This window comes from Hakea prostrata, chromosome 11, assembly GCF_041222555.1.
Source record: "Hakea prostrata isolate BN-2017 chromosome 11, UWA_Hpros_2, whole genome shotgun sequence".
NCBI lineage: Eukaryota > Viridiplantae > Streptophyta > Magnoliopsida > Proteales > Proteaceae > Hakea > Hakea prostrata.
This window is the reverse complement of record NC_142610.1, coordinates 11,984,673-12,000,185: the sequence shown is the minus strand read 5'-3', so window position 1 is coordinate 12,000,185 and position 15,513 is coordinate 11,984,673. Positions and strand designations below refer to the sequence as shown.

Genomic DNA, 15,513 nt, shown 5'->3' with positions numbered 1-15,513 from the left:
ATATATATATGACATGCAGATTAAGTTAGATTCTTGCCTTCCCTAACAAATCTGCTGATGAGTTGGTTAGCTAGTGCCAAGCCACCTGTAGTCTCCAACAGCATTTTCAGAATATATTCAGTCTTATTGGTATCGCCAACTGCCAAATACAAACTAAGCATCAGACCCAGAGCCATTGTGTCAGGTCGGTCCAAGGCATCATTTGTCTTATCAGTTTTTACTAGTGTCTTTGATTCTTCATACATCACCATCAAGCATGTTTGTGTGAATTTATCCAATCCTATATTTCCCATTTCTATTAATTGTTCAGCATCTCTTAGCATTCCTTCTTTGCAACAGAACTTCAATACTGTCTTGTACAGCTCTTCATCAAATTGAACCCTGTCTTTCCTAATCTCAGCAATAAAGGCCTTTGCTTTTTCCAGAAAACCCAGTCTAACATACAAATCAAACATGTCCTTGCAGGAACGCGCATCAGGAACTCCTGTCTTAGATAAGGCCTGAAATGTTGCTTCAGCAGATCCTACATCTTCCTTCGAAACATGACATTGGAGTAAAACAATGTATGCAAACCTAGAAAACCAAATGTTCCTAGCCTGCATAAGCTCCACAATATGTAAAGCTTTATCAACATTGCCAGCATTCAAATGGACCTGCGCCATTGTTATATAAGTTTTCTCATCACTGAGGATGCCTAACTGCTCAATCTCTTTGAAAGTCGTCTCTGCCTCCTCATATAGACCAAGTTTGCCATATATCCTAACAAGCAACCCATAAATGACTTCATCAATGGCAATATTATTGCTCTGCATCTCTGAGAAGAGGGAAAGAGCCTTAGAATAGTCACCATGTTTATAATATAGAGTGAGCAGTGAAGCACAAGTATAGTTACTAGGAATTATCCCCTGAGATCTCATATCTTCATAAAGCTTCAGAGCTTCATATTTATTTTGGTGTCTGGCACTTAAGCTGATAAGAAGGCTGTAAGTTGCCTCCTCAGGAACAAACCCAGATGACCTCATCCCATCAAACAGTTCAAAAGCCTCAAGTTTTTTACCTTCTTTGGCATATGATCCAATGACAACCGTATAAGTGAAATGGTTTGGTGCCACTCTTGCTTCGATCATCTGCTGCCACATCTGGATAACCTTTCCATGCAGAGATTTCTTTTGCAAAGATGAAATCATGAAATTAAATACAGAGACAGAGGGTACTATTCCCCGTTCTCTCACAGCAGAGTAAAAGGTCAACATAGCTTTATGGTGTCCCCATCTAGCATAGGCACAGAGCATGGTACCACAAGCAACATCATCCGGTTCACATCCTACTTCTAGCATCTCCAAGAATGTCTGTTCAGCAAGCTGGAGCTTTCCAACTTGACCATATATACGCAAGACAATTGTGTAGACAATGACACTGGGACGATAGCTAAGCTGCATTCACAGAGGAACCTACCTTAACCAGTTTAATGATATCCTGCCTTGGGTTCCACATATAACATTAAACATAGAAGTGGATTTGATCCTTGCCAAAAAAATTGGACTCTAGGAACAATAAGATAAGAGTAAAATTTCAGAACCAAAAAATAAAACTTGCAATACTATAATTTTTTAAAACTTCCACATTTACTTTCAAGGATGAAAATCCTCTAAGAAATTTAACAATTAATAACAGACCATCAATAATTACAAACTCAGCCTTATGCCAACTGAATATGGATCTAAACGAAGTAGGGAAAATTAAGTTGCAAATTAAACAAGATAAAGAAGATATGGGGAAAAAGTGATGGAGAAAGAGATGAGAAATGAAAAAGGAAGATGGACATAATCAAGAATGCAAGAAAAGAAATACAATAAGAGAAAAGAACCAATGGGCATGTCAAGTGATCTTAGCTAGGTGGCATCTGCTAAATGGACGGGTCCCCCCCCCCCCCCCAAAAAAAAAATGTAGCCTTAATCTGAAGTCATACTCACTAAGGACCTAGACTATGCATGCACTTCCTCACATCTTCTCCTATAGTCATTCTGACTTACCACTAGCTCCTTCTATTGCAATCATATCACTCCTCCATACTAGGGCATCCCAAGGCCTTATGTAGATATGGCCATACCACCTTAAATGACTCTCTCTAAGATTGTCAATTCAAACCCACCCCAAGTCTGCTTGAAGGTTGTCCTTGATTGGGGCAACCCTTTTCTTTTTCTTTTCTCTTGCTCTCTCTTTTTTTTCCCCCCTCTTTACTCATCTATCTTAATATACTCATCACGGATACACGGTTTATCAATATAACACTTATGAACTGTTCAATCTACTGTCCCATACATCATAGCTGGCCATACTACTGATTTTTATCTACTCATGTTCCCCATCTCCAAGTTCCTCTTGAGTACCCCCATCAAAAAGTTTTAATCCCAAGGTCACCCTTATCCTTCTCTCTATTTTTTTTTATTAACTCCCAAAATCATAGTTATGGGACCCACATTCTTCCTTTCTTTTTCTTTGTCATTTTTTGTCTTGTGTTCCTCCTTCCACTAGGCACTAAAAAACCACCCCCAGCAAGCATGTGTTCCTTCCAAAACCCTGCAACCCTCCTCAAACCCATCCCTCCCAACCCACCTAACCCTAGCCTCTGCTTGTGCAGAAGCGTTCTGCACCAGGTTCACCCCTTTTTTCCACTCTCACTTTCACTACATTCTTTTTTTTCTTTTCTTTTTTTCTTTTTTTGGGGGTGGGGAGGGGGTTTGGAACTTTCCAACCATACTCGCTCTAGCTTCGCTTCACTTTGATCATCTATGGACTCCATATGAGGCTTTCTCGCTTGCACAATGCATTCTTGCTCCATTTACCTATTAACAAAATTGAGAAGTCCAGGTTGACGAATGAGATTTCTGCCTGGTCATCCCATGTTCCCTTTTGACACATCAACAACCCCATAGACTCATATGGGATTGAGAAGAGATTCGATTTTGCGAGTCAAAGAACTCATGATGATTGATAATACTATTTCAGATTAATCTAATATATATTGTTCGCTAACAGATATTCTCTAGTACAGTCTGTTGGGATGAATAACAGGGTTTCAATGGATGAGGTAGTGGAGGTTGAACTGGGTTTGGAAGGAAGAGCATGCTTGCAGGAAGTGGCTCACAGCCAGGAGGAGGAAGAGAAGGCAACAACTACAAAGAAGAATAAAGAGTTTGTGATTAAGAAAATTAAAAGGAGAAGAATAAGTGTGACTATCGGATTTAGGTCTGCTAGGTGTCACACAATAGGAGAAGAATAAGTGTGACTATATTTTAAGGGGGTGCTTGAAAGGAACTAGGAGATGGGAACTTGACCTCTTACAGCTTCCATAAAAACTTGCTTTTATGCTTCAATGGAATATGCCAGTCACACAACACACAAGACACACCTCACTACTTCATCCATCCCACTTTAGTCTTGTGGTAAACATATTTGTTACCTACTTTATCCATGATTGACCACAGGTATCTAAATAATCACTTCATGGAATCTTTTATCCAAATTAGTACCATGTATGTATCCATCATACTGCGACATAAATTACACATTAAAGCCTCATCTTTCAAAGGTTGGTCTGAAAAATCTAGTAGAAATGACAATTTATTTTCAACTCAATCTTCAGCTTCTACAAATCGAACATATTGGTTCTTTCTTATTGATAGAAACATTGAAAACTTATTTTTAATATTGTTGTTATTTTTTAACACTCCTTCAGTAATATACTTTTCAGTTTTCACCAAGTCCTCAGCCACAACAAGCACAGCCAAAATGAAATTGTACAGATATAATGTGAATACTGGGGTTCCATATAGTGTATGGGTGTTAGATCGATCAGCCTGAAATGGGATAGGTTAAAAGGATAAGCTTCAAAGTGTTTTATCTGCTGTGGAGCAAATGGGGTATCCGTCCAGTACTTAAACTGGTTCGAGCAAGGAAAATGCTACCTGGGAGATTAGCTAATAAAACCACATCAATCATTTGCTTTCCTAAAATCAGTTGTTGAATCCATCAGTTCAGAGTCAATAATAACAAAGTTCAACATATGAATGGAAAAAAACTCAACCTAACCAGCTTCTCCACAAAACAAATAGAAAACCAAGAACCCACCTGCAATTTCATCCACGCAAAGAAATCCCGGACCTGCCTCCACCCTTTCTGTTCCTTTAAAACGACACACATCTCTCGGAATGTTAACTTCGTAACAAAAGAAGCCATCACTTCTCTCATATTGTATGACCCTTCTGGCTTAGTCGAGAGATTTCGAACAATTCGAATTGCTGCAACGACGTGTTTCCCATATAAATGCCCATCTCTATCGTCTTTGAGGTAGTTAATCATCTGCTCCGGAGTTCTCTGAATCCATTTGGGAGTCTGAGCATGGGAACCTTGATTCCTCCTCAGTACACTCAAGTAATGAGCTTTGGCTTTGATAATTCGACGAGCGTTATCATCAGAGAGAGGCTTCTTACGATGCTTCTTGTATAATTTAGGGTTGTAATTGCCGTTTCCATCACTAAGAGTCCAAGGGTCTGGGGTGACAGAGCAGCGGATGATTCTACGGTTTCTGTGACGTTTTGATGGAGAAGGAGAAGAAAATGTTGATGATGAGGTAGGAAGAAAAGGGTTCGGAAGAGAACCCATTGATTCTTTTTCTAGGTTTTCAGTTGAGTGTCTAAGAAAAATGGAAGATTTTCAGTTGTGTTCGCCATTAGAGAAGAAGATAAAATGCAGACGAACTACAGACACGGTTTAAAAGAGTGGAATCGGAATCATTCGGATGGAACGGACGATTTGATCTGATTTGAGTGATTCTGGATCGGCATAAAAGAGTGGAATCGGCTGTTTTTCTGAATTCTATTATTATTAAAATTATTTTTGGGTATTTGTTTGCAGGGGGTGTAAATGGATGATCAAAATTTACTTCAAAATTCATATTCATATCCATTTATGGGTATCTTAATCCGTTCGATTACTAATAGAATGCAGATATGGTATACCCCTTTCTTACTAGCTATTATCCGTCCAATAAAATTATCTGATTAAGTTACTTATTTAAATTTGTTTTCTTATTTTTATAGACCTTTGACTTGTGAAATATTACTATTTTTCTAGATTCTCTACTAAAATATATACCAAAGTTATTAAAGTCTTAAACTTAAAACCTAGCTGCCACAAAGCACTAAATTAAAGTGGTAAAGATGTCAATAGGGTAGTCGAAAACTTGTATTCATTTTATATTCATACCCAATTAGAAGAATAATTTTAAGAAATTAATTATTCGATTATCATCCGAATCCAACTAAATCTGTCTTAAAACTGATGGGATATTATCCGAATTCATCCGTATATAATAAGATACGGATATAGTATTACCACTATCTGATCCGAATCCAATCCGTTTACACCCCTAATTGTTTGTCATTGATAAATTCTTTTTTAAGAGAGCAAATTGTATTAGCACTTTAAAATGGAGGACTTAAAGCATTGACACCCCCACTTAATATTTGAAAAATACAGACATCCGAAAATTGGATTTTTATTGGTCACATTAGTCTAACTTGTCACTAAAAACCATTAAATTACTGTTTAATTTTTCTTTATATTTTAATAGGGATATTTTTTAAATTGAAAGAAAATAAACAATGATTTAACGGTTTTCAGTGACAAATTAGACTAATATGTTGACAAATTAGACTAATATGTCCAAAGAAAATCTGTGGGATGTCAATGTTTCTCAAATATAAAGTGAGGTGTCAATGCTTTAAGGCCTTCATTTTGAAGTATCGGTGCAATTTGCTCTTTTTAAAATTCATAAAAATTTCATTTTTGTTTTGGGGATAAATTTTGAAAAGCTTACTTTGATTCTTGTATATCATTAGCTAGATTGGCTGATTCATGTTGGAATTGCCATGACTAATCTCAAATTCGAGTAATTTGTTGTTGTCAACATACTTGTCAACTATTCATGGGCAAAAGAATTGGTTTCTGAACCGGCCTCAAGTGTCACGTCTAGTTCGGACACTTCTCAGCCTAGAGGCTTAATGAAGTCTCATCTACCGAGAAGTTACATGAGGATGAAGTTTCCCCTTAACATGGAGCTTGGCAAAAAGCTCCACGTGGCGGATTCACATTAAATGTGCCCGGAATCCCTATTATCCCCTGCGGATGGCAGAAGTTTCTCACACTTAAGGATTTTTTGGAGCCCTTAGTCAGCGGCTTGATTGACTCCTCTTCATGGGTTTCAATCACATCAACGAAAGAGTATGACAGGCCTGTCTCCTGCTGATAGGACCTTCCGGCGGCTAAGACAGCCTTCTTGGCTGCATCCTAGGCCCTTTATATCCGGACGTCATCTCCACCGTTCATCTTTCCATCAAGGAATCACATCATAAAAGGCCATTGAAGGCTTGAGGTTTGTGATATAGCAAACGATTGTGCAGGTAAAGGGGATGTCTCTCTACCATTAATCTCCTGCTTAAATCCATCAAGAACATTCTCTCTAATAATCTCCTGCATTCTCCTTGAGCATTTATTCTCTTAAGAGTGATTCACAATTTCTTCTCCAATGACTGACTTAATCATTGGAGGTGGCGTCCAGTCCTCTAAGGCGGCCCACTCTCACTTCTTCTTTGATTTCAGGAGAACCAGATTGAAGAGGACCCGAACCGGACGAGGAAATCGATCCTCCCACAACATTTGTCAAAGCATATTCACTCAAAACCCTAAAATTTTCTTGTATTGTATTTGTGCACCAATTTTGGGTTCTTTATAGCTTATTTGACAAAATCTATTATAGAATTAAAATCTTGAGTAGGGATGAACTAATTACGTTCAAGTTGTTCTTCTGGGCATTGTTCTAAACAGATCCTCATCGTATTCTAATACAAATATGCATGTATGTGTGCATTTTACAAGTGCTCATTGTGTCATACGGTACACTATCAATCTTTGAGGCTTTTCCATCCTGATTTGATCTTCAAGTTCCTTGGTCTTTGTCTTACTTATGATATGATAAATTGGGTTGAAAGACCTAGCTTAGTTTACTAAACAAAGACCTATATTTGGGATTAGATGGGCTCAGGCCATCAAGGCAAATGCAATTCAATCTTTTAATGTAACTGTTCTTGAATCCAAATCGTCTTCAAGCTATAATGTATCAGTGATCTTTCAGTTGAGTAAGGATGACTTGTCAAGATTATCAAATTTGAAGTTTAATTCCATATCGCATGCAGACTATTTGAATCCACTGTTCCGATCACCATTTTGACATATCACAGTTTCTTACCAATCCTAGAATGAGATGTCATCAAAGAACAATGCAAGCCAACCATTCCCATTCACCTTATTACTCTCATTCCATTAACTTCTAATTATTCATGTGATAGTTTCTTCCTCCCAGACATGCCAATGCAACTCACTCCTTCCCATGCATATCACAGTTTCTCACTCACAAGCATAAACACGACATGAAGGTAAGAAGCACTACACCAAGATATTGGCTTGCAGCTCTATTCAGAAATTTTGTTTGTTGCATAAATATCTTCTATGTAGCTCTCAGATCAAAGACACACTGTGTCAGGAGATTCGCCAACTATGATTTCTTCGGTTCTTGTATTTACAGCCGTTGAATCTAAAAAGTACCACATATCACTATTTGAGAGCTGCATAAGGAAGAAAGAAAAGAGAGAGAGAGAAGAAAAAAAGAGAGAGCTGCACAAGAAATACTAGTGTGGTAGCAATATATGATTCTTGCATGTCGTGTCAGCTAAGCCATATAAGGAATAACAAGGTAAACTTCAATTTTCATATATAATTCAAGGGCAAAACCCCCCCGGACACAGTCAGAATCGATTTATCCATGGTTTTAAGAACTGTAATTGGATTAGTTGAACTGGTTAATTCTAAATAAAATCTTCCATACTCCTACAAACCGTCCTTAGTTGCACAATGCACTCCCTTTAGTGGTATGTTTCTCTATTCTCTTTCTCTAGCGACAACGAAAATTCAAATATTTGATCTAACTAGCCTCATAGATACATATCAACCTCACAATCGCATGAATTGAACCGTACCAAAATTAAGTGAGAACCATTCAACTTTCATCATAGACGGTAGAGCGCTAACACCTCTCCCCCTCCCCGCTCCCCCACTCACCCAATGAGAGCAGCCCCAAGGATAGAGGTAGTAGTTGAACTCAAGACTTCACACTTTAATAGTATGTTCTCTACTTGGCAAACTTGTCTGAGCCTCAAACTTACATGTGATCAGAGGATCTTGAGATCTCTCAATACCCAAAAATTTGATCTTGCAGATATGAACTTAAGCGAGTTTTGCCCTCAAATCTTTACAATGAAGTCCATTTCATCACTTTGAATCCAATTTTGTCGAGGGGTCTTTGCTTTGGGGGATTGATGTTTGCCTATCAGACAGTACAGTCGTTACACCAACATGGGTGATCAATAAAAACATGCATGCAAACATCCAATAAAGTTGTGATTCTTCATTTCATGAGAAATTCACTGACCATTTCACCTGACTATATCTAGCTTCGTAATTAGCATACAAATCAAGCATACACATATATCGGATATAAGATACATGCATGTAGCTAAGAAGAGCACACAGCAAGGAGTGATCATTGATGAGATACATATTTAAGATTAACAGCTAGGGTTTGATATTGTTCTGGGCAGCACGAAAACAGATGCAGTGGCAGGTGCTATGATCCTTGTTACAAAGACCACGTGCGTAATTGTTTGAATTCTTCGTGACACACAACTTTGTGCAGGGCTCATACTGGCAGTTGATTTGTGGCTCACCTTCATAACAATCCCCGTTAGCCCTTCTAATAATATTTCCTGTAAGAAATCAATTAAGTTAGAACACTTATTTCCAACCTTAGTATAATTAATTAAGTTAAATACTTACTTAAATTATCTGGGTTTTTAATTAAGATATCATTTTGATCTAACATCTACTGGATTATAATGTACAGATTACTCAGGTGATGCTACTCTTCTGCATCTGATATATCTCAGTTGGGTTTGAATTTTCAGATTTTTAACTTAGAGGTAATGACCCTAAAACAATGACTGATTTGAAAGTTTATACAGGCTGGTTTGGATCAAGCTGACCAAAGGGTGAACCCGATGCCGAAGACATTTAGAAATCTCCTTAGAAAAATAAAGAAAAGGAAATTGATAACATTACAAATGATGAGTTGGGATCTACTACCCGAGAAGTGAAGCGAACATAACTCCATAGAGAGGGTGGGGATCTCATCTCTTAGGGCATGAGTCTCACATCTCAGAGTTGGTGCTCCTACCTTGTGTGTGGTGGGGATTTATCCCTTCCACTCCTACGAGTAGAGAATCTAGACTCTAAAATGAAGTTGTAATTTGGACCACTAAATAAATAGGTTTAGAGTTGAATTAACATATTATAAACTTCAATTAGGACTTTCGATATCCTCCAATGTATTGGCATGCATCTTTTTATTTTCGAATATACCACGAATATTATACCATGCACCCTTTAGTAATCCCTATATTTTCAAGCTTTATTTTATTACTTTATGAAACTTTTCTGGATTAAAACTAGAAAAATAAGGTAAGGAATTTAAAGCCTCACAATGATCGTGAAGAGCTATACTTGACTTGAGGTCAAGATAGCGAAATAACTCTTAGAATAAATTATGGGTAACGCTACATAGAGAAATTGCCCCAAAACTCTACTCTGAGGAAGCCCTCGACACTAGATTTGCCCTTGTTCATACAGATTGATGCACAACCGGGTACTGTTTTATTTCTCAAAACTTTACGTAAATAATTATAAGAACATGCTGATGGGATATATTGATGTAGATGCATGGCTTTAATAGGCCACTTATGTTTCATTTTTTCCACAGTAAAAATTTTATAGAACAATCAAAAAAATTTGCACAAACAAAAACAAAAAGCTGGAAGTATAGCTATTAGTTCAAGTGATTGGGAATCTTTTTACAGTGAAAACCTTAGTCATAAAAATAATTAATCACATGAATTAAGGAAGAAACGAATGAGAAAATCTTAATTCTTGAACCTCCTATAAAGGATTAATATCTCTTTTAAAAGACAAAGAAAAAATAATCATAAATTTTTAAAAATAACTTAAAATAAACAATGATAAACTAAATTAATGGAAAAATCTTAGGGCAAAAACCCTGAATTTAAAGGGTAAGAGAGATCACCATAAGAGGAGAAGAGAAGCACAATGAAGAAAAGGGACAGTAATGGAGAAGGCAGCCTCATGGTTGCAAGCTAGAATATGAGAACCCAACTGATCAAGTGGAAACTGTCGAGGCTTAGGACACTAAGTTGCTTAGTATATATAGATCATTCTGGTAGAGGGTTTAGACCTTAATGCTGGCTCCTTATTTCAGTAATTAAGATTAAATAATTTTAACTCTGGTTGCCTCACATTATGGTTTAATATTAGTAAGGTAACAATAATTAAATTGTTATGTTAATAAGGTAAGAGAATGCAACAGGTAGAGATCATTTGTAGCCACAGAACCCAAATTTTGACCCACAAAAGCAGCCAAAATCTCTAGAAAGATCACCAGAGAATACATGAACACATTTTCAAGTCAACAAGACTTGGAAAGATGACCAATAATAGAGTATGATAAGTAATTCTGTGGGACGAGTGTACCACTCATGTCCAGACAAATGATATCAAAATGACAGCCCTACCAAGATCTCAATCCTAATTTACTGCTTTAAAATTGAAACTCATTAAAAATTTAATCATATGGGTTGAAAATTTTTCTCCTTTGTGAGTAGAGGACCTTGATTCTCCCCACCTTCAAAAAAAAATAATGAAAATGCTAATGCATTTCTCATTAGTGCCCACACTTGCAATGGTCATGCTTTCGAAGAGAACACCAACCATACATACACGGCCATACCAAAGTGTAACCAACCTGTGTCTCTCTTTTTTCCATCCCCTATAGAAAAGACTTTCTACTTCTTCTGTTGAACCTTCATCAAGTACGAGCACTAGCCTTAGTTATGAGAAGGTTACAATGTAACTAATCACTCACTAAGAGGTGAAAGTTTGGCCCGATGACCCGAACATTCCAAACCAGCCATGAGCACAAACAAGATCTAGGCTCAAAAATCCAAACTAGAGGACAGGCTAGTGCTGAGTTTAGGTGATGCTTGGATTAGGGTGGGACTTGTAAGTTAAACCCAGCCAAACAACATCTCAAAAGACTTTTTTGATAAATGTGATGCAACAATATGAAATTATGGTTGTCTTATTGTTTGATAGTAAGAGTCAAGATTAGGATCACGATTGAACGTTTGATCTAGCCAGTCTAACCCAATAGGATCATGGACAAGGTCAAGGTTAGGATTAGGGTTTTTAAATACCCTATTGTAGCTCTACCTCTCACTCGAAAGTTACGGATATTCTTTTATTCTTTCATTCTTTTGACAAATGGTACAAGAACAGACCTTTTTCATCTTCTTTTGGTTGTTCTCTCATATTTTACTCTCTTCTTCTTCTTTATTTTTTTGGATATATAGCACTCTTATACGTCTCTCGTGGAATTTTTATTAGTGAAGTAAAATGATTATTTTCAATTTTTTCGGGGGTATCCTTTTGCTATATCTATGCTACTACTTCATTTACTTCTTGACATTGATATTTTGCTATAACACTAGCAGCTGCATACAATTATTCAATACCTTATCGGTTGGCATTTTCTACAAAAAAAAGTTTCAACATCATATATATATATATGTAAACATATATACTGAGACCACACAAAAATATGATTTCCATCGTTCATAAGGTGATCATTTTGCCTACTTAGCCTCTATGACTAGATCACACACTTTTTCCTAAAAAATTCTACTCCATTCAAAGGTTTGAACTTTTTTATTTTTTCATAGTTGTGGTGGAGATTATTAAAACTTCACTTTCACTTTCACTTTTGCTAGTTCACTTTCACTTTTGCTAGGTCCAAGCACAAGATCTTCATATCAGTACACGTAGACCTTTTGTTGCTCACCTAACAGAATTTTCTATGTTCTAAAAAGATCCTTTTTGTATCAGAGACCCTCTTTAAACATACCCACCATTCTAATCCCTTCCACACAACTAACAATACCCTATTGATCAACAACCTACCTACCTAAGGCTTAGAGATAAACTTCCTCCAATTAAGGCTTTGGAACTTAAAAAATATAATCTTCAGGATTTTTTTAAGGGTAAACTTCCTACCTAAGATTTAGGAAGTTAAAATCTAATCTATCCCACCCACCAAGTTCTAAGAGGATGCCTACCCATTTGTCATTTTTTGCATATTTTATAAAATAAAATAAAGTTTTAAAAGAAGAATCTCAGGTATACGGATACCTTCCACTAACTGAATAATTTGTAGTCAAGGATTCCCTTGTTGACAGCTGACTTAAGAAACACACAGAGCCTGATAAGAGCACTCCATCATCTCCTTTTTATCTTTGTTATTATTTTTTATATATATATATTATATGTTTTATGATGGAAAGGCTACTAATCTTGACCATTTGTTTTGGAGTTACGTTTGTTGCAGGTTTGAGAGTTTTGGACATGAATTTATAATGCTTTCTATGGCACTTTCATTTTTTTAATCTTTTCTTTCTTTATTTTATTATTGTTGAGTTGAGATCAAGGCTATGCTCCATTTACGCTTTTCCATCACATATTAGGACGGAGAATCACCTTTGAATTCTAACTAAATAAATCAAAGATGAAATTCCAATGAACCCCCTCTTAATGTGTGATGAAAAATATAAGTAAGTTATAGACTTCTACACGCTCCTTATTCTTTCTGAAAAACATCTAATTCTTAATCTCGCAAGAGTATTGTCTACCTCATTGTCGTGGTGCACTATATTAATAAATATACCAATCCAATGATTGACAATTAACCTCTCATTTTCTTATTCTTGGATTTTAAGCACTAGAATAAGAGTTGCTCACTTGGTAAGTGTGACACCTGTGACTAAAACATAAGGGTAGTTTTGGCATTTGTATTGATATTCAAATAATTTAATTACACTTAAAAGCCAAACTGGTATGGGATTAACATACTTACTATAATTAATTTGCTAAATTTAATCATAAGTTGAGTATTAATTAAATAGTTAATAGTCACCTTGAATAAGGAAAGAGATCCAATATTCAATGCTTCATATCTACATAAATTATATTACATGTTTTGGTATTGTTTTGACCCTACCTAAAATCTAATTTGGAATCTAGCGGATTTCATGGGTCAAAAACATTGCATTAATAAGAAAATGAAAATATTTCATAAAAAGGAGAATAAAAGATAAATCAAATATTGCATGTGTGGGAGCAAATATGAGTTTCACCAAAAAAAAAAAAAAAGAAAGCAAATATGAGAATGAGAATCAAATTGGTAAAAAAAAAAAAGGGGGAAGCAATTATCTAGAAAACTAAGTATGGGAATACAATACATATATATATGGGAATTTATGAGAGAATATTGAGGAATATTGAGGGGAGAGAGAAGATTGATGGTGAAAACATGGAGTTTATGAGAAAAGAATATTGAAGGGAGAGAAAAAATTGATGGTAAATATATTGAACAAGAGAATTGAGAACCTATATTGATTTAAGTAAGAATAGAGACAAAAGACAAGGGTATAGAGAATAGAAGATGAAATTATAAATATTAAAGGCCCTCTATTTAAGAGTGATTTTTTTATTTTATTTTGTTACAGCAAATACAATCTTCATACTTTCAACATGTTATTGTTTTTTTTTTTTTTCTACGATCAGGTTTATAATTTTACATGACTACTATTTAGATGATTACTAAATTTATATGATTCATTAATAATTAATCTGTCTTTAAATTAAATAATTTGATTTTGAGTATGAATACGCTTTGGATGATGTTCGATTTACATAATTTATTAGTAATTGATTTGTTCTTTTTATTTAATAATCTGATCTTATGCCGTATGAGATTATCTTTTATTTATTAGCATCTTATATTTGAGTATAAATATGTATTTTTTTTAAGATTATGTTTTATGAGATTGTCACGATCTACTAGTAATTTATCTCTTCCTTGAATTTACGAATTTTGTTACATAAGCATTAATATATCTTTAGATGTGTGTTTTATTGGGTTGTTTATTGAAATATTATGTACCAATTTGATAATTGACTATATCGACCATATGATCTTGCATTGTTTACATATGATTTATCAAAACATGTCATGATTATATTAGCGTTATGTGTGATGTTGAGTTAATAGATGTTTTAGATGAGAATGTATGTTAAGGTTGTGTAACACGCGCAGATCATCTAACGGCATGAAACATACATTGATTCCAAAATATTCAGTTAAGGCAGGTGGATGTTGTGTTGTCTAATGCATGCAAGCCATGTAACAGCATGAGACATCCCATCGACCTTAAACCTAGATGTATATGGGATGGTAGTTGTTTTTTGTAATGAGAATATATGTTAGGATTGTATAATGCATGCAAGTCATATAACGCTATGGAACATACATTGAGTTCAGAAACGCCTGGTTATAGTAGATGGATCTGGGCTATGTAACGCACAGGCTATGTAACCGCATGAGACATCCTATTGACCCTACACCACTGAGAATGTGGTTTATTTATATATTCTTAACATCACTAGGTCTCATCCATATCATTAATTTGGGAATGTCATGACTTTTTTTTCTTTTTCTTTTATACATGTCAGTTAATTTTATTCGAATAAGATTATTATTTAATTAAATAGAAGACATAAAAAGAAAGGAATCTGTTGATACATGTTAAGTTGTACTTGGTCAGTTTCTTCCCAAAACTTACCCCTTACTTCTACAGATGATGGACTCAATCAGGGGAATGATGGATACTTAGAAGATAAAGATTCAAAATCATGTCTACTACATTTCTTAAGATAAATTAATTTTGAAAATTTCTATTAGTTGTAATTCTTAGAATTTAGATTTTTTTTTTTTTTAATCTGAGGTTCATTCGAACTGGCTTGCGCGCACCTCAATTACATCCTCGGGAGGAGCTTTGTCGTCCACAAAAGTCGAAACCCATGACCTCTCCACTGAGAAGTATGGATTTTACCCACTCTACCAACCCTGCATTGACTACAATTTAGATGTTTACTTGAATTTTGTTAAAACTATGAGACAATTCATGAAAACATCTCAAATTTATATTTATATAATTTTGTTGTATTCTATTGTATTTTTAGTAGATTTTACTTATTTACATTGTCTATAGATAATCCTCTCTGTATATTTTGGTTCACTACCTAAGTTACATCGATTATTGATCAACGACGATTTTTTCCTTACATGGAGATTTGAGCATTATAGTAAGACCAACACTTCTTAGTGAAGAGATTATGTATTCAATTTTCCATTTGATGGTATATTATGCAATACCC

General features: G+C 35.4%; 1 protein-coding gene across 2 annotated transcripts in view; it reads right to left on the bottom strand.

Moving 5' to 3' along the window:
• Positions 1-4,796, bottom strand: part of EMB976 (Tetratricopeptide repeat (TPR)-like superfamily protein) — a 29,504-nt gene extending 24,708 nt beyond the window's left edge. Inside the window, exons 1-2 of one of the 2 annotated variants that reach the window (XM_089139466.1) lie at positions 4,132-4,796; positions 38-1,433 (exon numbers count right to left, since the gene is read on the bottom strand). In XM_089139466.1, the coding sequence (XP_088995592.1) occupies positions 38-1,433; positions 4,132-4,665 (1,930 nt within the window). In that variant the 5' untranslated portion in view covers positions 4,666-4,796. Of the gene's footprint in view, positions 1-37; positions 1,545-4,131 lie in introns of both variants that reach the window. The other variant, XM_089139467.1, reaches the window with a different exon arrangement.
• Positions 4,797-15,513: the final 10,717 nt, after the last annotated feature.